Source organism: Pelodiscus sinensis, chromosome 13 (assembly GCF_049634645.1).
Source record: "Pelodiscus sinensis isolate JC-2024 chromosome 13, ASM4963464v1, whole genome shotgun sequence".
Lineage (NCBI taxonomy): Eukaryota > Metazoa > Chordata > Testudines > Trionychidae > Pelodiscus > Pelodiscus sinensis.
In genome coordinates this window covers 15,307,975-15,333,374 of record NC_134723.1, presented here as the reverse complement: position 1 = coordinate 15,333,374, position 25,400 = coordinate 15,307,975, and the positions used below count along the sequence as shown (strand labels likewise).

Below are 25,400 nucleotides of genomic sequence, written 5' to 3'. Positions count from 1 at the left end.
CCCTGTGGGAGAGCTTCCACCCTGAGGAGCGCTAACAGTCTCCCCGGTCTGCCCCACCAGGGGCTTGTGCCCAATTCCTCCCTCTCGTCCTTCCACTTACCCTTCCTTAGCACCCCCTTGCTGATGTCAAATAAAATACACATATTTTCAAAAATACCAACTCTCTTTATTGAACACAACTGGGGAGGGGGAATGAAACTGTGGGGAGACAGGGGAAAGGAGGCGGGAGAGGGTGGGAGAGGGGATGGGGAAAACTGGGAGGAGGGTGCTGGACGGGGGACGCAAGGAGAAGAAGGGAGAGGGGAAGCTCAGAGATCAGGGTGAGGGTTTCGCTGGGCCAACTGCCTCCCAGCATAGCGAGGAGGGATGGGGGGGATGGGGAGGAGGGTGCGGAGGTTGAGGTGGGGGGTGTGGACATTGAGGAGGAGGGTGTGGAGGTTGAGGACGAAGAGGTGGGAGGTGGGAGGGGGGGCAGGAATGGGAGGAGGGACAGTAGTTGGGGGGGAAGTAGGCGCAGGACTGGCACAGGGCACCATGATCTGCAGAAGGGCCTGCAGGCCTGCAGGTGACGGTTCCTCGTTCGGTCCTCCGCAAGCTGCTCCCAGTGGAGCTGCAGGTCCTCCAGCATCCAGGCCTGGACAGTGCGGTGCAGGGCTTGCAGGACCCCCAGGTGCTGGTCCCAATACTCCTGCCACGTAGTGGTGGTCCGGAGCAGGCCGTGGGTGCGGGACCATGTCCTGGGCGGGGTAGTGCACCCTGCACAAGCAGCTGGTGCAGCTGTAGAGAAAGAAGAGAAGTGGTCAGTTCTCCCTGGGGGCACAGTGGATGATGCCCAGCTCTCTCTCCCACCCTGCGACATGAGGGCGACCATGCCCTGCACCGTCAGAGCCACTGTGCTTGCACAGAGGCCATGGTCAGGATGTTTGGCTCTCCCCAGGACTGGCAGCTGCTCCAAGACTGCACCAATGCCCCTGTGCCGTGTATAGTGTGGCCGGGGCTGGGGGGAGATGTCCCCTGCCTCTGTGTAGAGGGGGCGTGTGAAGGGAGAGCGTCCTGCTGGGTCCAACCCCAGGGTTGGGAGCGTGCCAGGTCTCTTCACACACTCATGTGCCTATTGGGCCACAGCCCCTGGGTGTCACGCAGTTGGAGCCACCTGCCCAAGGATGGCATGGCACATGCTCGCATGTGCACAGGTGCCTGCATGATCCGTGGGAGGCATGGGCCATGCGCACGGTCCCTGGTCTCCCTCCCTGTCTCCCCCCCAGGCAGGGGACAGTGCTGGCACTTACCCAGTATGGTCTCCCTGGACGACGCTGCCAACTCCGGTGCTGGAACACCTGGAGGTGGCCCCTCCGGTGCACCCGGGTCAGGGCCCTCCGGTCCCCGCTCGCTGCTTCCCGGGCTAGCATGGACCACCCCGCCCCCCCAGGAGTTGGTCAAGGGTGGGGAAGTAGGGGCAGGTGGCCGCCCCTGCTGTGGCACCGCCCCTGATGGCCCTGGCGTATGCCTGCCGCAGTTCTTTGACTTTCAGGCGCACCTGCTTCTGGGTGTGCCTGTGTCCTTTTCGGGCCATGGTGGCCGCTATGTGGCCATAGACAGCCGCGTTCCTCCGCCTAGTGCGGAGATTATGGACATTGGGGGCCTACCCCCAACCTCAATGAGGTCCATGACCTCTGCACTAGTCCAGGAGGGCGCATGCTGTGTACAGCCCCTGCTGGCCCCTGGGTGCTGGGGGACTGGGAGGGGAACGGCTGGCTGTCACTGGCTGTCTGGCTCATCATGGGGCCACTGGGTCAGGGGCAGAGACGGCTGGCAGGCCTGGCTCTGGCAAGTGCCGTCTAGCCAGAGTCTACCCCTTTAAGGGCCCTGGGGCTGGGGGAGAGGAGAGGAGGTTTCCTGGTTTGGCCCAGAGTGACCACCGGGGGAACTGGGAAGGGCTGGAGGCCCCCTAATTTGAAATAAGTGTCTACACAGGACTTATTTCGAATTAGGCATTATTCCTCATAGAATGAGGTTTACCAAGTTCGGATTAAGCACTCCACTATTTCAAATTAAATTTGAAATAGCGGTTTGTATGTATAGACGCTATTAAAGTTAATTCAAACTAACAGCTGTTAGTTCAAATTAATTTTGTAGTGTAGACATACCCTTAGAGTACTCTGAAGGGGTCAACAAACATATGGACAAGGGGGATCCAGTAGATATAGTGTACTTAGATTTCCAGAAAGCTTTTGACAAGGTCCCTCACCAAAGGCTCTTATGTAAATTAAGATGTCATGGGATAAGAGGGACGATCCTTTCATGGACTGAGAACTGGTTAAAAGACAGGAAACAAAGGGTAGGAATAAATGGTAAATTTTCAGAATGGAGACGGGTAACTAGTGGTGTCCCCCAAGGGTCAGTCCTAGGACCAATCCTATTCAACTTATTCATAAATGATCTGGAGAAAGGGGTAAACACTAGAGAGGCAAAGTTTGCAGATGACACTAAACTGCTCAAAGTAGTTAAGACCAAAGCAGACTGTGAAGAACTTCAAAAAGATCTCACCAAACTAAGTGACTGGGCAACAAAATGGCAAATGAAATTTAATGCGGATAAATGTAAAGTAATGCACATTGGAAAAAATAACCCCACCTATACATAAAATATGATGGGGGCTAATTTAGCTACAACTAATCAGGAAAGAGATCTCGGAGGCATCGTGGATAGTTCTCTGAAGACGTCCACGCAGTATGCAGCGTCAGTCAAAAAAGCGAAAAGGATGTTAGGAATCATTAAAAAAGAGATAAGGAAGAATATCTTGTTGCCCTTATATAAATCCATGGTACGCCCATATCTTGAATACTGCATACAGACGTGGTCTCTTCATCTCAAAAAAGATATACTGGCATTAGAAAAGATTCAGAGAAGGCCAACTAAAATGATTAGGGGTTTGGAACAGATCCCATATGAGGAGAGATTAAAGAGACTGGGACTTATCAGCTTGGAAAAGAGGAGATGAGAGAGGATATTTTAGAGGTATATAAAATCATGAGTGGTGTGGAGAAAGTGAATAAGGAAAAGTTATTTACTTGTTCCCATAATATAAGTCCTAGGGGCCACCAAATGAAACTAATGGGCAGCAAGTTTAAAGCAAATAAAAGGAAGTTCTTCTTCACACAGTGCATAGTCAATCTGTGGAACTCCTTGCCTGAGGAGGTTGTGAAGGCTAGGACTATAACAGGGTTTAAAAGAGAACTAGATAACTTCACGGAGATTAACTCCATTAATGGCTACTAGCCAGTATGGGTAAGGAATGGTGTCCCTAGCTTCTGTTTGTCAGAGGGTGGAGATGGATGGCAGGAGAGAAATCGCTTGATCAGTACCTGTTCAGTTCACTCCCTCTGGGACACCTGGTTTTGGCCACTGACGGCAGACAGAGTACTGGGCTGGATGGACCTTTGGTCTGACCCAGTATGGCCATTCTTATGTTCTTTCTTATGTTCTTATCAAGTCTAGTCCCCTGCCCTCATAGCAGGATCAAGCACCATCTAGATCATCCCGAACAGATGTCTGTCTAACCTGCTCTTAAATATCTCCAATGATAGAGATTCCACAACCTCCCCAGACAATTTATTCCAATGCTTAACCACCTTAACAATTAGGAAGTTCTAACCTAAACCACCCTTGCTGCAGTTTAAGCCCATTGCTTTTTGTCCCATCTTCAAACATTAAGAAGAATAATTCTCTCCCTCCTCCTTGTAACACCCTTTTAAGTACATGAAGGCTGCTATCGTGTTCTCTTTTCTAAACTAAACAAGCCCAATTCTTTCAGTCTTCCCTCCTAGATCATGTTTTCTAGACTTTTAATAATTTTTATTGCTCTTCTCTAGAACTTCTCCAATTTCTCCACATCTTTCTTGAAATGTGATACCCAGAACCAGACATAATACTCCAATTGAGGCCTAATCAGCACAGAGTAAAGGGGAAGAATTACTTCTTTGCGAGAGATGTCCCTGTGGGTGCTTCACATTAGGTCAGTGTGCCACCACCAAGCCATTTATCACAAATTTTAAAGAAGTGTCTGTGGGGCTGCGCAAGCATGCGTCTGCAGTCGTTCGGTCCTAGGTGGCAGGCATTGTGCATGCGCAAGTCTCCCCACCCCCAATTCCTTCTCTGCTGCCACCAGCCAGAGTCAGAGCTCAGCAGTGCTCCCTAACTCATTTCACGTTTTAGATAAGTAATTCTCCATTAGAGTCAATTTTTTTCCCTTCCTGTAGTTAGGCAAAACTTAAAAAACAACGAATAGCCGAGTAGCACCTTAAGGACTAACAAAACATGTAGACAGTATCATGAGCTTTCGTGGGCACAACCCACTTCTTCAGATGACTGGACTTCTAATACTCCAGTCATCTGAAGAAACGAAAGCTCATGATACTGTCTACATGTTTTGTTAGTCTTTAAGGTGCTACTAGAATATTCGTTGTTTTTTAAGTTTTTCATATTACAGACTAACTCGGCTACCCCTCTGAAGCATTTGTACCTTAGGCAGTTATTCAGCACCTTGCCTGGCTCGCCGTGTTTTTAGCACTGTTCCACCTGCGAAAATCCTATCTCCGTTTCTGACAGACAATATGTTGCTGCTTCGGAGAGGCACACGTTTCTCAAAAATGTCCGCATTGTGCAAAACTGAAATTGAGGGTGCAATGAGCCAGAGATCTGCGCCTCAAGCTAATGTTACTCGAAAACTCACTGAGACCTGGATCAACAGCCAGTGAATACAAACATGGAAGCAAAAAAGGCCAAAAAGTGAGCCTCATCTTTACCCCAGAAGACGCTGGCACCACAACAGCTGTCTCCCTCACGATTGGTGCCAAGGGCTGCTGCAGCACCACTTTTAAACACCTATGATGCTCTGGGCATCTCTGGAGCTGCCAGCACAGCTAGCAAAGCGGGACGCTCAAAACTCCACTCTGAGGCATCAGGCTTTAAGCTGCCTGCCTCATCAGCTGTAATAACATCCAGCACTGAAACTACCTCACCATTCCCCTTCAGGAGATCGTCGAAAACCAACATGAATGAATGGACATATTGCACTCAGTAACATTTTCTAAAATAGCATTGCCAATTAATCCAGCAATAATGGAACTTGCAAAGATGGTGTGGCAAACTCCTGCATCAACAACCCCTACCGCTAAGAGAGCAGACAAAAAGTATTACATTCCACCCAAGGGCTTTGAGTTTCTTTTTATTCACCCAGTACCTAAGTCTTTGGTGGTGGAAACTGCACACCAGAAAAGTAAGCAGCAACAATTCCAATCCACCTCATTGGACTGTGATGGCAAGAGACTTGATTTATTTGGACACGAAATTTACACATCTTCTACCTTACAATTTTGTATCTCCAATTATGCTGCTCTATTGAGTAAATATGACTACAGAAATTACACCAAGCTCAATGATTTTATTGCAGACATTCCTGAGGCAAAAAGATATCAGTTCAAAGCCCTGATAACAGAGGGTCACACGATTGCCAGAACAGCCTTGCAGGCTGCATTAGATGCTGCTGATACAATTGCACAATCTACAGCAACAGCAATAGCGATGAGAAGAGCTTCATGGTTTAACTCCACTCCATTTCCTAGAGAAATCCAAGCTATAGTGGAAAACCTTCCATTTGACGGCCAGAAACTGTTTGCAACCAATACCAATACAATTCTTCACTCAATGAAGGACTCCAGCGCAACACTCCACTCTCTAGGGATTCACAACCCGGCACCTAGAAGGAAACAATACAGGTATTAGCCCTACTCTGGTCCTCAATACCTTCTGAATACTCAACATTACAACAGATAAGACCAACATCAACAGGACAGGGGTAGAGGCAGACACCAGTGACAACACCCTCCTTCTACAAATTCTCAACAGTCAAAGCAACCCAATAAGCAAATTTAAACATCAGGTTGAGGGTTGTGAGGGTCTCTTACCTATTCCTGTGCTTCTTGTGCAAGCCAAATTCTTTCCACACCATTTGCTACTATTCTTTAACAACTGGCAGCATATAACCTTTGACGGATGGGTACTCCAGGTAATTGAAAAAGGCTATCCCTTCATGTCTCTACCCTCTTTCTATTTCCCATCCCAATCCCTCTTCAGGGACCACTCTCATGAGAATCTCCTTCAACAGGAGGGTGCTCCACTGCCCTCCCTTCCTCCTTCTACTTTGGAATTCTGGACTCCTCACTGGCATTGTTCTGGGGTGAGAAGGAACTGGGGGCGGGGCTCACACATATGCAATGCCTGCCACTTAGGAGCGTGTTACCGCAAATGCGTGCATGCGCAGTCACAAGGACAGTGCTCTAAAAACTCCAATCAATGGCTCAGCAGCGGTGCACCGACCTAATATGGAGCACCCATGGGAATACTCATCTTGAAAAATGCCAGTTACTGTTGAGATGAGTAACATCCTCTTCTTATATCTTGCTCACAACACTCCTGTTAATGTATCCCAGAATGATGGGGGCTTTTTTGTTTTGTTTTATTTTTTGCAATATTATCACACTGTTGACTCATATTTAGCTTGTGGTGCACTATGACTCCTAGATCCCTTTCTGCAGTACTCCTTCCTAGACAGTCGCTTCCCATTTTGTATGTATGAAACGGATTGTTCTTCCCTAAATGGAGTAGTTTTTGCATTTGTTTCTATTGAACTTCCTCATATTCACTTCAGACTATTTCTCCAGTTTGTCCAGATCATGTTGAATTATGAGCCTATCCTCCAAAGCACTTGCAATCTCTCCCAGCTTGGTATCATCTGCAAACTTTATAAGCATATTCTCTATGCCAGGATCTAAATCACTGATGAATGTATTGAACAGAAGAGGTCTCAAAATTGAAAAAAAAACCCTACTTGTTATGCCCTTCCAACATAACTGTGAACCATTGATAACTACTCCCTCCAATTATGCACCCACCTAATAGTAGCCCCATCTACATTGTTTTTCCCTCATTCATTGATAAGAAGATCATGTTATTAAGTACATAAGAACATATGAACTACTATACTGGGTCAGACCAAAGATTCATCTAGCTCCGTGTCCTGTTTTCCAACAGTGGCCAAAGCCAGATGCTCCAGAAGCCGTGAACAGAACAGGGACTCATCAGGGGATGTCTCCTCTGGCATCCATTCCCAGATTCTGACAGAGGCTAGGGACACCATTCCTACACATCCTGGCTAATAGCTACTGAGGGACCTAACCTCCATGAATTTATCTTGTTCTTTTTGAACCCTGATAAAGTCCTAATCTTCACAACATCCTCTGGCAAGGAGTTCCACAGGTTGACTGTGTGTTGAGTGAAGAAATACTTCCTTTTGTTTGTTTTAAATCTGCTACCTATTAATATCATTTAATTATGGCTAATTATTGTGTTGCAGGAGTGAGAAAAAATATTTTCCTTATTTACTTTCTCCACATTGCTCATGATTTTATAGACCTCTACCATATCCGCCTTTAGTCTCCTCTTTTCTAAGTTGAAAAGTCTTCATATGACAACTGTTCAAAGCCCCTAATAATTTTTGTTGCCTTTTTATGAACTTTTTCCAATGCCAAGATATCTTTTTTGAGATGAGATGACCACATCTGCATGAAGTATTCAAAAATGTTGGTGTACCATGGGTTTATTCTTTAATAAAGGCTAAATATTCCACATTTACCACTTCCCCTTATCTACAAGGTTTGTTATCCTAGACAAGAAATCTATTAGGTTGGTTTGACATGATTTGTTCTTGACAAATCCATGCTGTTACTTATCACTTTATTATCTCTCAGATGTTTGCAGACAGATTCCTTAATTATTTGCTCCATTATCTTTTCTGGCACAGAAGTTAAAATAAAAATAAAACGTATCTAAAATGTATTCACAGTTACATACATGCTCACACCTGGCTTCAAGTTTATGATCAGCCTCATCATCTGTTCTTATTAGTTAATAAAAAAACTATTATTTCAACATTTTCTCATTTACATACAATATTTTTATAAGTTTACTGCATACTGTTTAGAATGGTATAGTACAGGTTTGACAAGGCAGATGCATAAGAAATACTCTGTAGCCTTGTGCTAAGAGCACTCATCCAGCAGGTGGATGACCCAGGTTCCCATCCCTCTACTACAATGATTCTTCATTTGTCCAAAACAGAATAGTTTTCACAGCAGAGACTGAGGGCACTGTCTCCCCCGAGTCAGAACATCCCATAGCCCAGTAGTTATGGTACTCTCCCAAAATGTAGCATCTCCCTTCTTTCTCTCTGTCTCTGAGGCAGAGCAGGGAAATTAAGTGAGAAGTCTTCACATCCCAGATAAGTACCCTAACCACCAGACTAAAAGTTATGAGAAAGGTCTTCTTCCTCCATGGCTTACTCCAAGAAACACCTTAGGCACCTGACTTTGGGTTCACAGCTGAGAATCCTAAATAGAGATTGGCCAATGCATTGAGCCCAGAATTAGGGCATGTCTATACAGGGGAGTTATTTCAAAACAACAAGGAGAGCATCCACACTACCAAGCCTGTTATTTCGAAATAACGGGCTTGCTATTTTGAAATAACTCCTGCTTGTGAAGAGGAATAACCTTATTTTGCAATAGTTATTTCATGAGTTATTATTTCAAAATAACTTATTTTGAAATAACCTGGTAGTGTAGACATAGCCAGAGGGATCTAACACTCTGAGACTGTGGGGCCAACAACAAAACTCTTCCCTTAGCATTTCCTATTGTGTATCTTAAGCAGGGCTCCCCCTAGCACAATGGTGAGCAACCTGTGAACCGCAGGTCACACTTAGTTCATCAGGGCACACCACTGGCAGGCAACCAGACAGGTTGCTTACATTGCATTCACAAGTACAGCCACCTGCAGCTTTCATTGGTCACTGTTCATCATTCCCAGCCAATGGGTGCTGCAGGAAGCAGCACAGGTCACAGAGACTTGCTGGTCACTTCCTGCAGCTTTCATTGGCTGGGAATGGTAAATTGCTTCCAATGGGAGCTGAGGCGGCCATACCTAAAGACGCATGGTAAACAACCTGTCTGGTGGCCCACCAGCAGCTTATCCTGATGAACTGCATGCAGCCTGCGAATTGCAGATTGCCCAAACTGACCTATCATTTGGGCTTTTCTGAATCCCATTCATGGGTAATAATTTCCCTTTGTTCATTCTGTAGGAACCCTAACTCAGGCTTTGTGAATATTATTGATTTTAAAGGGGCCTGAAAGTTAGGTGTGGCAACACTAAGCATTGCTTTGCCTAAATCTCTTCATGCTAGCAGCTGGGAAAGCAAGTGGCATAGGAGTCAAGCAGTGTTCCCTGTAAGCTGAGCACCTAGGTGGCCATCCAGAAAAGAGTAAAATGCCACCCAGTTGATGAGCATCCACAGCCAGCAGTATGTGTTTCTACTGGCGGTGCACATTCACACATGCTTTGGTGCATGTAACAAAAGTTATTTGTCACATGTATGGAAAAAATTAGAGGGAACATTGGAGTCAAATCATTGTAGCAATATTACCCCATTTGAGGATTTATACACAGTTGTTATTATACACCGTTGGTTTCTTAGTTGGTTTATATGACTGGCTCCCTACAAAAGCAAATTGATCAGACTGGAAGATCCAGTTTTCTTTTTCTCTGGTTCATTAAATATCCCTCAGAAAACTCTCCTCCTTTGAAATGATACAATATAGCAGCACGTCACTTTTTAGAAGCCTGAAATGTTTTTTTCTACTCTATTCCTTCCCAGAAGGTTGAATTATATTTCCAGCTCTGTTGCTCCCAGAAACATGAATGATTAAAGTTTCCTATTTCAATGGGAGAAGACACACACCAATATTAATTAATCCTGTCACTTTCCAAACCTAGATTCTGCCATGTCTCAGGGTCAGGATGTACTTGTAAAGCTATTCAAAAATGTTTCCCTTTCACAGGTGAGGGGACAGACCTTTGGTAAATGGAGAATCTTTTCTTTCCCATGCCTGGTGTTCTGGTCGTAAGAAGTTCTCATTTTCCCATTAGCTTCTTTACCTCAGATGGAAAGTATTGCAGCAGCCTGGCCTCCTCTATTTTTAAGTGTCACCACCCTGGCCTTGGCAATCTCATTTTGTGAGTAACCATACTATGTGCTACAGACCCCTTGAACATTGGAACTAAGATGGTGCAATCATAGAATCATATGGCTGGAAGAGACCTCAGGAGGTCACAAAATCCAACCCCCTGCCCAAAGGAGGACCAATCCCAAATAAGTCATTCCAGCCAGGGCTTTGTCAAGCTGGGACTTAAAAACCTCTAAGGATGGAGATTCTACCACCTCCCTAGGGAACCTATACCAGTGCTTTACCACCCTCCTAGTAAAATAGTTTTTCCTAATATCCAACCTAGACCTCTCCCACTGTAACTTGAGACCATTGCTCCTTGTTACATCCTCTGTCACTATTGAGAACAGCCTCTCATCCTCTTTAGAACATCATTTTGGGTAGTTAAAGGTTGCCATCAAAACTCCACTCACTCTTCTCTTCTATAGATTAAGTAAGCCCAAATCCCTCAGCTTCATAAGGCAGGAGTGGGCAAAAGCCTCTCAGTGGGCTAGATCTGGTCTGCCTTGGGCTTTGATCTGGCCTGTGAGGCAATTATAGGCACTGCCCCCTAATTACAGGGCCCAAGGAGGAGGGGAGCAAGGAGCCGCACCGCAGCATCTCTGGGGCAGCCTGTGGCCGCTGGCCCTGGAGGCCGGACCCAGGCCGTGTGGCCATGGCAGAGGTGCCTCTGGGTGGCCTGTGGCTGCGGTACCTTGCAGCCGGCTGTGATGCCTTGTGGTCATGTGGCTGCTGCTGCATACCTCCTGCCTCTGGGGTGGCCTGTAGCTGTGGTGCCTCGGGGCCAGCGCTGGGTTGCGTGGCAATGGCAGCAGTGTCTCTGGCCTCTGGGACTTCATGGCCATGGCCGCAGGGCCTCCTTCCAGGGCAGCCAGGACAGCATGGCTGCCACCATTGCTAGAAGGGAGCACAAAGCCAGATAAGGTTTCCCCTCATGTGCAGAACCCCCACTCCAATCCCGTCACTTCCCTTCCCCCCAAGACACAGCATCCCCAGTTTGCTCGGACATTCTCCCTTGTTCTTGCACACTCTCTCCTGGCTACACACTGCACCCTCTCTTGTTCCTGCTCCCTCTACCCAGCCAGACGCCCTACTCCAAGCCTGCTTCTGCACCCCCGTTTCCTCCCAAAGCCTGCACCCCATCCTTATCTTAGTTGTGGCAGCCCTGTCTCACACACAGTACCCTTCATTTTTGTCCTTACCCCAGAGCCTAAGGAGGTGTATAAAATCCACTAACTCCAGAACCCCAGAAAAGTAAATCGGATCTATGGGAAGCCCTGAACCTGTTTCTTCCTTTCCTTCCCCTCACCCCATGAGGTTAGGGCACCAGATGAGTGAGGTGTCTCAGTTGGGGCCACATCAGTGAGCGTTGGGGGATTTTGGAGGAGTTATTTTGCTTCTCACTTGTGTGGTCCCCAACTGATTTTTTGTGGGTCAGTGACCGCAGACCCAAAAAGGGTTCCCATAAATAAAGAAAACATTGAAACCTTTTGTGTTGGACACAATATTTTACTTTATTTAAAATGAAGTTCTGGTTCAGAAAATAAAGTCACCATCCCCAGTAGCCTAGTTCTCAACCTCGCCCCTTTTGCCAAAGGTCCCACCCTTTCCAGGTCTGCCCGTTGCCACTTCTGAAATTTGTAAAGTGGCCCCCCTTTCCAAAATTATTATTCCAGCCCCTTAATCGTTGTTGTTGCCTTCTGCTGGAGCCTCTCCAATGCGTCCACATCCTTGCTGTAATGGGTGTGCTGTATTCAGAACAGGACACAATACTCCAGATGTGGCCTCACCAGAGCCAAATAAAGGGGAATAATCACCTCTCTGGATCTCCTGGCAATGCTCCTCCTAATGCACCCTAATATGCCATTAGCCTTCTTGGCTACCAGGGCACACTGCTGACTCATATCCAGCGTCTCATCCAAAACAGTCCCCCGGGTCTTTTCTGCCCAACTGCTGTTTAGCCAGTTGGTCCCCAGCCCCAAGGGCAGGACCCTGCACTTGTCCTTGTGGAACCTCATCAGATTCTTTTGGCCAAAACCTCCAACCTGTCCAGGTCACTCCGGACCCCATCCCTGCCCTCCAGCGTAGCTACCTCCCGCCCTGCTCCGTGTCCCCTGAGAACTTGCTGCGGGTGCAATCCAGCCCCGCACCCAGGTCATTAATAACCATGCTGAACAAAACCACCCCGGGCGCTCTGGCTCCCGGAAGCGGACCGGCTACCGCCAGGCCAAAGCCCCTGACAGTCTGTGGAGAAGAAACGCGGCCGGCAGCCCCGCGCGCTTTGCAAACGGGCCGGGAGGCTCTCACGAGCGGCGTCTCTAATCCCGCCCCGCGCCTGACGCCGAGGAGCTGAGCGCCAGCGCTAGAGGCTCCGCGAAAGAAGGGCGCCGGTTGGGCCTCCGCGCTTGCCGTAAGGACTGGCCGCTGAGCGCCGCGATAGGAGGGGTCATTAACATGGCGGCTAAGGTGAGTGCTCGTCCCCTCTCCAGCTGCTGAGGGAGCGGTTCTGCTCCCGGGACGCGCTACGGGGGGAGAACAGATCGCCCCGCCCCCGCCAGGCCTGGAAACGCCGCGCGTGAAATCCTCCTGTTTGCCCTCAGCTCCCCCTCAGAGCCCGGAGACCCCGCGAGCCCAGCACTTCCCTGCTGAGAGCCGGACACGCCTTCTTACGGGGCCGCGGAGCGGGCCCCAGTCTGTCGGCCGGTGGCGCGTGGCCCGGACCCGGTGGGGCTCTGCCAGACGGAGTGACATGGGATACTGTAGTCAGTCGCCTCGCTTCATCGGCCCTGTCCGCGCTCCTCGTGTCACTTGCAGCCCCTGCAGGCTGCGGTTACCTTGTCAGATGTATGGCGTGGCGTGTCGAAGACTTGTCCTGCTCATTCATGATTATGTCTCTGGAGTCGCTCAATCACATTTTTCTTGATATTGTACAACGTGACTCTGCTTCTAGGTGTCTTTATGTTGATGTCTCTAGGGTATTGAGGCTCTTCCCTTATGTTCTGGTTAATACATTTAACACGGCATTTATACACACCAATTTTAAATGTTAGCTTTTAAAAATAACAGTTGATACAGTCATCTCAAATAATTCGATCATAGCCACAAGGGGGAAAAATTGAAACTCAACTAGGGATGTAATAGTGTATATGTGTAAATGGTTAACCAATGAGCCTGGGTTCATCTGTTAAACTTCACAGTTACACCACCCTGCTCCCTTGCTGAATCAGAGGCAGCAGTGCAGGTTGGGGAGGTGGGATCCAGATGATACAGAGGCAGCAGCACAGGGTGGAGAGGGATAGGTGGGAACTGGCTTAAAGTGCTGGTTTCCCCTGAGCCGCATGCTTCCGTCTCACTCCCCCACGCAGCTGCCTATGCATCAGAGGCTGCAGTGTGGGTGGGAGTATGGCAGGCAGGAACTGGTGCTTGCAGGGAGCCTGCTCCCATGTGGATATGTAACTGGTGTAGCACGTGTACCAAAATAAATGTGTATTGACATCCCTAAACTCAGCATACTTTATATTGCATCAGAATCTTCAGGGGGCAGCCGCGTTAGTCTGTACAGGATAAACTTAAAAAACAACAAATGATCTGGTAGCACTTTATAGACTAAACATGTAGATGGTATTATGAGCTTTCGTGGGCACAGCCCACTTCTTCAGATGACCAGAGTTTTCGTCATCTGAAGAAGTGGGCTGTGCCCATGAAAGCTCATGATACCATCTACATTAGTTAGTCTATAAAGTGCTACCAGACCATTTGTTGTTTTTTAAGTTAATATTGCATCATTCAACCAAAGGCTAATTAAATGACTAGGGAAAATCAGTATAATTGCGTTCCCTATGAAAGCTTGCATACTAACTTTCAAATTTAAAAAAAATCAGTCTCTTATTAGGGATTTAACTGGTGGGGCCTGGTGCAACTCCCCACCTGCTTGCACCCTTATTTTTGCCTGTGTTTACAAGTTGAGTCAATGAGCTGAAAATCAGGTTTGTTACCTAAAATTCAGTGAAGGTGCATTTTCTTCAAAAAAGGCCCTGAATATAGTTAGTCCGTGTGGGATGGGTAGTATTGTGTCGATAGTATTTGGCATATGAATCTGAGGTGCTAGGGAGGTAAAATCCCGTTTGTTTAGTTAACCGGTTAAACGTTGAGTTTAACCCGTTAACAGATTAGATGGGGCTAGGACAGAGGCAGGGGCTGGAAGCATAGCAGGAGCGGAGAGGAGCAGAGGATTGTCGGCTCCCAGCCTGCTCAGACTTGTGGGCTGGGAATCAGCAGCCTTGCACTGGATGGAAGTGGGAGGCTGTTGGTGATGCTTACCAGGTAACTGGTTAACCGATTACCCAGTCACATCCCTATTGCTTATGTGACTATTCAGTGGTGCTTTTTGGAAGGATCTACATTACAACGGTGTTTCTCAATGTGGTCCATGAAAACACTTTGAGAAATCTGGTAACTGGCTGCTTTAGTGCGTTTATTTACAGGTTCAGCAGCCATGGAGCCTTGCAGCTCCTACTGGCTCCAGCCAACAGGAGCCGTGGGAAGCAGTGGCCAGACAGGTTGAGCAGTGCTGCAACCCTGTGTGTCAGGTTGCAATGCTTGGCGCAGGAGGCTAGGCCTCGCTGTGTGGAACAGGAGCCATTGCTGTGGAATGAGTACAGATAGCTCACTCTACAACCATCTACTCTCCATGGCCTTCCCCTGACTCCCCTGGGATGGGGACCTGATTCCCTGGAATTCCACCCCCCAGTCCGCCCAGAGACAGGACCTGTCTCCTAATCTCTCCCTCCCATTGCATCGGGGGCAGGACTCAACCTCACACCAACTCTGAACCTCACATCTCCATAGGCAGGACGCATTACCCTCCCCAGGATCACCTACTCCGCCCCAAGAGGAGGATCTGATTCCCCTCCACATACCTTTCCCAGGGCCTCCCACAGGCCTCCAGATGAAGGATCCACACTGCCCCCAGGGAAGAAAGCACAGTGTTACGTCTCATTTTGCCAACTTGTTGAGTGTCATTGTAGAGAAACAAAATACAGGACTATGTAGCACTTTAAAGACTAACAAGATGGTTTATTAGGTGATGAGCTTTCGTGGGCCAGACCCACTTCCTCAGATCAAATAGTGGAAGAAAGTAGTCACAACCGTATATACCAAAGGATACAATTAAAAAAATGAACAAATATGAAAAGGACAAATCACATTGCAGAATAGGAGGGGGATGCGGGGGGGGGGGGGAAAGGAAGGAAGGTAAGTGTCTGTGAATTGATGATATTAGAGGTAGGGAGAGTGGGATGTTTGTGAGTTAATGGTATTAGAGGTGATAATTGGGGAAACTATCTTGGTAATGGGTGAGATAGTTCAAGTGTTTGTTGAGTCCTTTTTGGAAAGTGTCGAATTTTAACATGAATGACAGTTCAGAGGATTCCCTTTCAAGTGCAGATGCAAAAGGTCTTTGTAGCAGAATGCAGGTGATTAAGTCATTGAGAGAGTGTCCTTTCTGGTTAAAATGGCAAGAAACTGTTTTTTCTTTGTGATCTTGTCTGATATCTGTTTTGTGGGCATTAATCCTTTGGCGAAGTGTCTGAGACGTTTGTCCAATGTACATAGCAGACGGACACTTTCGGCACATGATAGCATAGATTATATTTCTGGATGCGCAGGAATTAATGCCCACAAAACAGATATCAGACAAGATCACAAAGAAAAAACAGTTTCTTGCCATTTTAACCAGAAAGGACACTCTCTCAATGACTTAATCACCTGCTTTCTGCTACAAAGACCTTTTACATCTGCACTTGAAAGGGAATCCTCTGAACTGTCATTCATGTTAAAATTCGACACTTTCCAAAAAGGACTCAACAAACACTTGAACTATCTCACCCATTACCAAGATAGTTTCCCCAATTATCACCTCTAATACCATTAACTCACAAACATCCCACTCTCCCTACCTCTAATATCATCAATTCACAGACACTTACCTTCCTTCCTCCCCCCCCCCCCCCCCCCCCCCCGCATCCCCCTCCTATTCTGCAATGTGATTTGTCCTTTTCATATTTGTTCATTTTTTTAATTGTATCCTTTGGTATATACGGTTGTGACTACTTTCTTCCACTATTTGATCTGAGGAAGTGGGTCTGGCCCACGAAAGCTCATCACCTAATAAACCATCTTGTTAGTCTTTAAAGTGCTACATAGTCCTGTATTTTGTTTCAGCTACACCAGACTAACACGGCTACATCTCTATCACTATTCTACACTGTAGAGAAACACTTTGTTTTCATTGACCAGCTTTCAGTCCAGAATGCCAGAGTCACTAAGAAACTCAGGAACCCTGGCTTTGAATAACCTACAATTCTACTGAAATTTGGATCCGTACTCATTGTGGATTGATCTCCATAATATAGTGTATACAGTGTCTCTTGAGGAACTATTAAAAATTGTTTGTTGTGAGCAATAGCGATGTCACCAGTCAACCAGCAGCCTGGGCTCCCTGCCTACACAGGGTGCTGCAGTGGGCCTGGCCCAGCTGGAGCCTCCCTCCACCCACTGAACAGTGCAGAGAGCCTGGCCTGAGCAGCTCTCCTCCCCCATCCCTGTGGCAGGCCTGGACAGGCTGGAGCAGCCCTGAGCAGCCCTCCGTGCCATGCCACGGGCTAAGGGTGCTTCAGCACAGCTGGGCCCCCTGCCTGCAAGAACCCGTTTAAGCGGTTAACTGATTAAATGGGATTTTACGTCTCTAATGAGCAATATCTGATGCTGCTGCTTTTCGTTTACAGCTTGACTTGATGTCCATTGAAGCCAGTGGTAACATTTTCATTGACTTATTGAGTTGGATTAGATCCTTAGTAGTAAACACGCACACACACAAAAATGCATTGCAGGTATTGAGTAACTGAATTCTTACTCTAGTATTTCATGTGATTCTATAACAAGGGATATGTTTAAATAAAAAATAAAGTTTCAAATGCATTTCTTGAAAGTTCTTTGAAATAGAAAAAGATAGATGTAAAAGATACAGACACTTTTCTGCTTTTCTGAAGTCATTCTCCTGGTTAATAACAAAATTCCCATTTGATTTGTATGGCCTTGAGCTTCTTTGCCTCTGTAGTGTTTTCAGAAAATCTGCAAGTGCTAAGACTTTGTGATCAAGTTTTCTTTTTGCCTTTAATAATTGCCTAGAAGAAGACACTACAAAATGTTTGACTTAACCCATTTAATATTGTTGCATAAATTGCTGGTTTCGTCCCCTTGGAGGCTAGTCTGATTTACCCCAAGAAGAGAGTCACACTTTCAGGCTGGGTCCAACGCAAGTTTATTGGTTGCAACCAAGGTACGGCTAAGGAACTCAATGTTCAAAGCAGAGCCGACCCTGAGCGTTGGCTAAGCATCCTTTTTATACTTTCTTTAACTTTCTTATCTAACTTGGCACATCTTGATTTGTTACCTTAGCTTCGTGTTGCAGCGTTATTGGTTAGCATATTTCAACTCTATTCCATTTAGTAACAACCACCAGTATAGCTTACTTAAGCAATAGCAATTAGCAAATTTCCCTAACTCAAGTAATACGTGTAATCCAGTCCTTGAGAAATGGGTCTAAACGGCTAGTTCCCCTTTTTACTACAGCTTCTAAAACATGCGCAATTAGCTAAATGATATGTGCTGTTTCAAGCTTAAGTTATGGAAGGGGGAAGAAGCACACATAGTCTTTACTAAATTTTACTACAATATGAAAGCTCTAGGGCTCATTTGCATATCTTGCTCATTTGCATCTTAATTGTGTTTTTCTTTGTTTAAATGAACTATGCTTTAAAATTTCTTAATACATTTTATTTTACTGTGTTTGACCTAACTATTAGACTCAAGACAGGACAAACAAAAGCAGTGGATATGATAATGTCTTTTAAATGTATCATAAGTGTGATGTTTCTCTTTCTTTTGTCATGAGTTAATTATTCTTAATAATTACTAAATTAGTAAAGTGATGATCAGCATTTTATGAATCATTAGTAGTGATGTTAGCTATCGTTTAATTTAATAATCGTATAACTGCACAAAATCTTAGCAGTTGCACAATTATTCAATGGTCCCTGGGGCGGGACCAGCAGCCAGTTTGCTCCCAGACCCACTCCTGGAGAAGCCCCCTGAAACTCCATGCTACTCCCTCCATATCAGAAGCAGGAGCAGAGGATGGCAGGTGGGAGGTTTCCGCCTCCTTACCCTCTTGCTGCCAAGTGTGTGTAGTTATTTGGATTAACTGAGAAGCCGAGGCTTATCAGCTAATCATTTACACAACTATACGCTAACATCCCAATCATTATACAATTGTCTTTAATAGGCATCCAATTTAGAGCTGTTAGTACTATTCAAAAATTGGACTATTTTATCATCCACCATTGCCTCCTAAGTCAGACAAAGATTGCTCTCTTGGATACATTTTTATACATAGGTACAGCCAAGTTTCACATCACTTGAGATCAGAGGTGGGCAATAATTTTTGACAGGGGGCCACGCCAAGATTTTGGAAATTGGTCGAGGGCCGTACTCTTCCATGATATTAATGGAGATACGGGGTCTGGAATGGAGCTTGAAGTAAGGGACTGGGGTGCAGGAGGGAGACAAGTCTGGGAGGGAGTTGGGATGAAGCAGGTGGTTCTAACCTAGGGCAGGGGACTAGAGTGCAGGGGTTTGGGATGTGACCTAGGGTAGGAGGGAATTGTGATCTGGGGCAGGAGATTGGGGTTCCAAATCTGAAAGGGGGTATGGGTACAAGAGGGGGACAGAGGGTTTGGATATGTTGTGGCGGGGGAGGGGGGGACAGACAGTTGGGGCAGGAAAGGACTGGGGTGCCAGAAGCAGGCTATGGCCAAGAGACTTACTTGCCAGCTGCCAAACTTTCCTGCTTGCCTGCAGAGCTTAAAACATTCCAGCCAGCCTGCTTGCTGGGCCATGTGCATCATGAATAACTGAGCCCAGGACAGGGGGCATGATTCTTCTTAGCTGCCTGTTAATTCAACAGGCAGCTCTCATTGTCCGGTTTCTACTAGAAACCGGCCAATGGGAATGTGCTGGGGGGGTGGGCGACTCTTAAAACTTCCTCCTTCCCCTTCAGTTTTAAAACAGAAATGCAGCCCTGCAGCTGCGTTTCTGCCAGGTGCACAAGGCTGCCGAGCAAGCTGGGGAGCTTGCCTGGGGCACCCCTCTGGCTATGCGGGCCAGATATGGTGGCTTGGCAGGCCAGATGTGGCCCACGGGCCATATTTTGCCCCGGCCTGTTTTAGATGTATCAGGTTGCCACATACCTTGTACATGGGGGCGTTGATCACTATCTATCATTGTATCATGCTGTCATTTTTTACCCTGTCCTGAACCAGGTTCAATATGTCTGTTATCTGTGGGGGAGTGTGTTAGAACACCCCATGAAGAAACATTTTGGTACTGTTATGATTCCTCTGGAATGTGCTTACTGCTTGTGCTTATTATCTCTTAGGTATGAGTGTTTCTGTAATATCAGCTCTGTTCTTGCTAACTTCTGTGAACAGCTTAGCTTTGCTGTCTGTTACCAAAGTCCTCACACCAGGACAGTGATACATGGGCTTATGTTCTGAGCCTTCATCTTACTATGCAAGCACCCATTCTCATTTGCTTATAATGTTACAAAACTTTAACCAATGGCCCTCAAATTTTCCGTGCTTTTTCTTTCTGCCTGAGGTGGATGTTTTTATTTGTTCATGTTTCATCCAAAAAAATTGCCATTACAGAAAATGTGGTTGGGGAAATATCTAACTATGCTCATATTAAAATTATTTTTTTCAAACCATTTCTATGAATAGCTTTTTCATCTTTGTGATTTGAAATAGGAGCTTGAAATTGGCAATGACCAATCCTTGGTGTAAGAGGCACTTATTTCTATCCCCACGGAAATGTATCCAGATGTGGCCAAGTTATAAACTGCTGATAATGTTTGTTTGCATATACTTTGTAGAGGCTTTCAGCTAATATCTCTGAATATGCCATCTTCACTGAGCTCCCCATGCCCAGAGGTCTTGAGCTCCAAACTAGGGATGTAAAAAGTAGATTTAAAAAAAAAAAGGTAACCATGTAATCGCTAAAAATTCTAGTGGTTACAAGGTTATAAGTGTAATGAGCTCTGCAGTATAAAGCGAAGTCTCCCCAGCAGCTGAGCTAGAAGTTCAATATAAACTTTTTTATACCGAACACTTTTTCCTGTCCATTATACTATGATCAGTGTAGTATTTCTTGCATTAGGTAGGTTTCTACTGGTAGAACTGTACTCATATTTGAGTGTGTATATTGATTGCGTGCATTTGCTTGCTTGCTTGTTTGTACTGATTTTTCAAAGTATAGAAGCTGACTGAGCCAGACATATCAACAGAGTCATGTGAAGATGAACATCAAATTAAACAAATGCTAAAGTAAAAATGGAAAAGGATAGTAAATAAATTAAGCCAATGGTATTGTGTGCAAACAGATATTCATGATAGCTCATAATACCATCTATATTTTTTGTTAGTCTCTAAGGCAGGGGTTATCAAACTTTGTGATACCACGACCCCCTAAAATGCTAAATGAATTTGTGTGACCACCCTCACTGCCATGAGTCGCTTCTTCCCCCCTTCTCACCAGACTCCTTGCCCTCCTGGGGTTTCTTCAAGGCGTTTGCAGACCTCAGCGCCCTTCCCCCCATCCTTTTCTCCTTTATACCTCATTCCCTTTGGGGTTCCCTCCCCCCCCTCCTCTCCTCTGCTTCCTCCTCCGACCTTCATGTGCTTTTATTTACCTCCAGGTCCTCTGCCCCTACCCAATCCCCCAGCCCGCTGCCTGAGGGACCCCGCCCTCTCCCATCTCGGGAAGTGTTCGGTTGCCCAGCAACCGTGTCCCACTTGGCCCCTCGCGCGTCTGCTCCTGCGCCGGCATCACTCTCCCGCCACCTTGCCTCCTTCTGCAACTGAGCCGCACTCCTGGAATCCAGCCTGGGGGAAAGGGGTCGCAAGTGAAAAACCGAATCCAGCTGCGACCCCCCCTCTAAGTTACTTGCAACCCCCACAGCTTGAGAAACGCTGCACTAAGGCGCTGCAGGACTATTAATTGTTTTTAAAGGTTTTTTTTTTCAGTTACAGACTACCCCTCTGAAACTTTTGAACAGGTACTCAAGATGCTATATGCACATTCGTTTTTGTAATTCATTTTTTCTTACTATAAAACAGTAAACACCTTATCTTTAGCTCCCAGGCTCAAATGAAAAGATACTGTATTTCAACCACATTTGCAAAAATAATAAATTTTACCTAGTTGCTTATGCCACTTTCCATATTTTACTTTTACATTAAACACAACCAGACTGCTGGGAGTGGAGATTCAAGCAACCCACTATAACAGGTAGGGTTGCCAGGTGTCCGGTTTTGAACCAGACTGTCTAGTATTTGAGCTTTCAGTTCAGGAAACAAATTGAGAAAATATAAATGCCCAGTATTTTTTAAGTAAGATGTAATGTAGATTGTGATGTAATGTCAAGTGTGACCGGTATTTTTGTTGAAACCATCTGGCAACCCTAATAACAGGGGTGGCCTACTTGCAGCTCTCGAGCCGTATGTGGCTCTTTGCTTAAAGAAATGCGGCTCTTGCTAGTTCTGAGGTGCACACCCAGACTGCTCATGTCCGGCCACTCTGCGCATGCGCCCCAGTGCCTGAAGGGAGAAACATGTAGCGGCGGCGGCACCGGGACCCAGACATTGGGTTAGAGCGGGGTAGGGGCTGGGGATGCCTGGCTGTGGGGGAGAGCGAGGGCATTGGGTTAGAGCAAGGGTGGCTAGGGGTGCTGGGCTCTGGGGGAGAGGAGGGAGATTGGGTTAGAGCAGGGGGCTGTGGGTGCCTGGTTTTGGGGGAAAGAAGGGAGATTGGGTTAGAGCGAGTGGCGGGGCAGCTGAGGGTGCCTGGCTCTGGGAGAGCGGTGGCGTATGGAGGGGGGGGATGAAGCACCTTAAATTCAAAGTCTTCATGGATGCAGAATAAGGCAGCCAACACAGATGTCATATTTAAATTCCAGGGCAAAAAAAGAATCAGCATGTACCTGGTTTACACTGTTTCTTTAAAGAAAATTCAAAGGCTATTATTTGCCAGGCTGAAGCAATTATTCTGAGATATGAGCCTCTCTCTTATTGTTCTTGAACCTCTCGTATTTGCAGTCTGGGACAGACCTGAATTATAAAAAAGCCATAATCTTCATAAGTTTAAAAAAAAAAAAAAAAAAAAAAGGAAACCATACCAGAGAGATCAACAAGCTGTAGTGAAATAGGTACTTCAAATTGTGCTAATTTACTTCTCAGTTCAGTTTAATTTTAAAAAACTCACAGGACATAATTGGGCAGTAGTGTTAAATTTAAAATTCATGGTGGGGATCCTTTTTTTTCTGAAAATCTATGGACTGGTTGTGAATTTTTTTAAGTGACTAGAGACTTTTTTATTAGTTGTTGTCCAAAATGTCCTGTAATGTTATTTTTATTATATTTATTTTTATATTTTGTGTACTTCTATCTATCTATCTATCTATCTATCTATCTATCTATCAAAATAAATATATAATACGTGGCACTTCGCACTCTATGCAGAGCTATTCTGGCTCTTCGTCACTATCTGGTTGGCCACCCCTGCACTATAATCTACATAAGCCAGTGTTTAAAATGTATCTAAACCTTTTAAGCCATCCAACATAACTGTGATAAGCAAGTATTAATATTATTATTAGAGATTAAGACATACGTTTTCAAAAGCATACAATGACTTTTGGATATCTAGTTTGGACACACTGAGCCTGATTTTCTGAAGTGGTAACCACTTGTAGTTCTAATTGACTTACAGTGAAGATGTAGATGTTCAACACCTATGAAAATCAGCTTAAAGTATATGTTTCAGCCCAAGTGCTATGTCCTCGTCACACAGCCAGTAGTTGGCAAAATCTGAGATAGAACCCAAAGATAAAACATACCGTCTCTATAAAATACTAAAATAAATAAATATGTGTGTATTATAACACGAGTAAAATCCAAGATTTAAGAAGCAGAATTTATTGATATACATTGCTATGAACTATTTTTAATAGAAAACCTTTGTGGTGAGGAAAATACGTATTCTTTGGTATCACCTCGTCTTTATTTATACAGTGTCTAGTTAAATAAGGCATGAGTGATAGCCTAGATTCTACTGCAAAACATACTCTTTCTGATGTATTATTATTTATTTTGTTAGACCCAACCATTCTGTCAGTATTTCGTTAAATAAAATAGAGGTACTCAAACTAAGGATGTAAATTGCCTTTAATCAGTTAATCGAGTAGTCGATGGAATTTCCATTGACTAGTCGATTAATCGATAAGAGGGCAAACAGCAGAACTACAGCGGGGTTACCTCCCAGCCCTGGGAGCTAACCTGGCATCTCTTACTGCATTTAAAAGGCAGAGGCACAGCATCTGGGACTAGGTGTGAGCTGAGACATCTTTTAAGCAAGCCCCCCCAGCACCAGTTCTTGCTCCTTCCCTTTGCTGCCTCTGATAGAGGCAGTACGAGTGAGAGGAAGAAGTGACTAGTCGGGTAGTAACTCAGCTAGTCGCTTACATCCCTAACTCAGACACAGCATTATGGTATGGACAGTGGGAAACAACGTTAATGGCTGCTCTCTGAAACTCACAGTTGATATAATAGTGTAGTCTCAGACAGAATCTCAGATACAGTTCTGATGAATAAAAATTGCTAAAGAAAACACGAGTAGTAGAGCAATACCAATATAGTGTTCTGCACTTTTCATGCACTGAATCTCTTGTACTTTTGTGGTATCAACAAGGTTTCTGATGTTTTTGCCTTGATAGAATTCGATTTTGAAGGGTACTTTCTTAACGTGATTCTTAATTTAAAGTTGTTTGACATACTTGTTCTGTTGTTAGATCAGTCACACAGGCAATAGTGTTATTGAAATGACCTCTGGATTTTAGTGAAGAGGAGAAAGCATAGTTTCCCAATTAACAAATAATTATTCTTGTTTCTCTCTCTTTCATACCTCTCATTCCTCTCTCCCCACAGATGGCAAAACTAACAGCTATCCCAGCTGGTCTGGCATTTGTATCTATTAATGTATATGCTGCAACAGAAGAAGAATCAAAAGCCCATTTGGTGAAGCCAAATCAGGTATGATTCTTGTCTCATGCATTTATCAGTTTTTACTGTAAACTGTATCATAGAGAAAACAAAGAATAATATTTAGAAGAAGATTTGGAATACTATAGCATTACTTTATATGCTATTATAAATTATCAAAATATAGATAGTTACAGAATAAATATTTGTGAAGTATAATAATAACAATAATAATTAATATAGATTTATGGGTGTAGCCCATGCTGGAGGGAATACAGTTATCACAGTTCGTACCGAATGACTCCACTTGGCCACTCACTAGGATTGCTGAGAGGGAATCCAAGCCTCTTTGTGTTTTTAGGTCCCTAACTTCTGTTTAAGTCCCTGGAGTCTGAATAGAGTCCAGCCACTGCTCCAAACTTGGGAACTTTAGTTATACTGTCCAGTGGCACTCCTTACAGAGAGCTGGAAATTGTCCATCTGCTTGGCCCCTTAAACCAATATCTGCTCTTTCAAACTCTTTGTACTTAAACAGGTCCTGTTGCAGAACTCCACCCAAAATATGTGAAGCTTCTGTTTAATGGTGAATTATCAGGAGGGTGAAGCAGTTAATGCGCACATGCAGTTTGCACAGTCTAACACAGTGGTCTCCAACCTTTTTACACCCAAGATCACTTTTTAAATGACAGAACAAGCCAAGATCTACTGCCCCACCCCTTCCTTGAAGCCCCGCCCTCTCTGTTCACCTCCTCTCCATCACTTGCTATCCCCAGCCCTTACATTGCTGCTCCCCCCCCCCCCCAATTCTTCTGTAGGAAGAAGTTTTTCCAACATTTGGCCTGTCTAGACTTGACCAAATGTCAGAAAAAACCCTTCTTTTGGAAGCCCCCTTATTCCTCGTGGAAAGAGGACTATGGGGTGACCGAAAGATCATGTTTGCTCTTCCACTAAAAGAAGTGGAAGAACAAACACATCCCTGGATGCAGAAGAGTTTTTCTGGGATATCTCCGGAATCCTGAAAAACTCCTGCAGTCTAGACGTATCCTCACTGGCTTGAGACAGGATGTGTAGGCTCCGGGGTGGGAATGAGGGATTTGGGTGCAGGAAGGGGTGAAAGGTGCGTGCT

The 25,400-nt window shown here is 45.4% G+C and overlaps 1 protein-coding gene and 1 long non-coding RNA gene across 4 annotated transcripts in view; one reads left to right on the top strand and one right to left on the bottom strand.

Moving 5' to 3' along the window:
* Window positions 1-5,423: 5,423 nt before the first annotated feature.
* Window positions 5,424-13,017, bottom strand: LOC142831208 (uncharacterized). 2 transcript variants are annotated; one of them, XR_012906856.1, is made up of 3 exons: window positions 12,792-13,017; window positions 10,865-11,018; window positions 5,424-5,758 (listed from the first exon to the last, which is right to left on the bottom strand). It is a non-coding gene; the product is annotated as an uncharacterized LOC142831208 (long non-coding RNA). The 2 variants fall into 2 exon arrangements; XR_012906855.1 differs by lacking the exon at window positions 12,792-13,017 and adding an exon at window positions 12,214-12,353.
* The window catches only part of APOOL (apolipoprotein O like), a 45,306-nt gene continuing 32,358 nt past the window's right edge, over window positions 12,453-25,400 (top strand). For both annotated transcript variants that reach the window (XM_006115319.4, XM_075940762.1), the window contains exons 1-2: window positions 12,453-12,587; window positions 24,221-24,325. In XM_006115319.4, coding sequence (XP_006115381.1) covers window positions 12,576-12,587; window positions 24,221-24,325 — 117 coding nt within the window. In that variant the 5' untranslated portion in view covers window positions 12,453-12,575. The remainder of the gene's footprint in view (window positions 12,588-24,220; window positions 24,326-25,400) is intronic.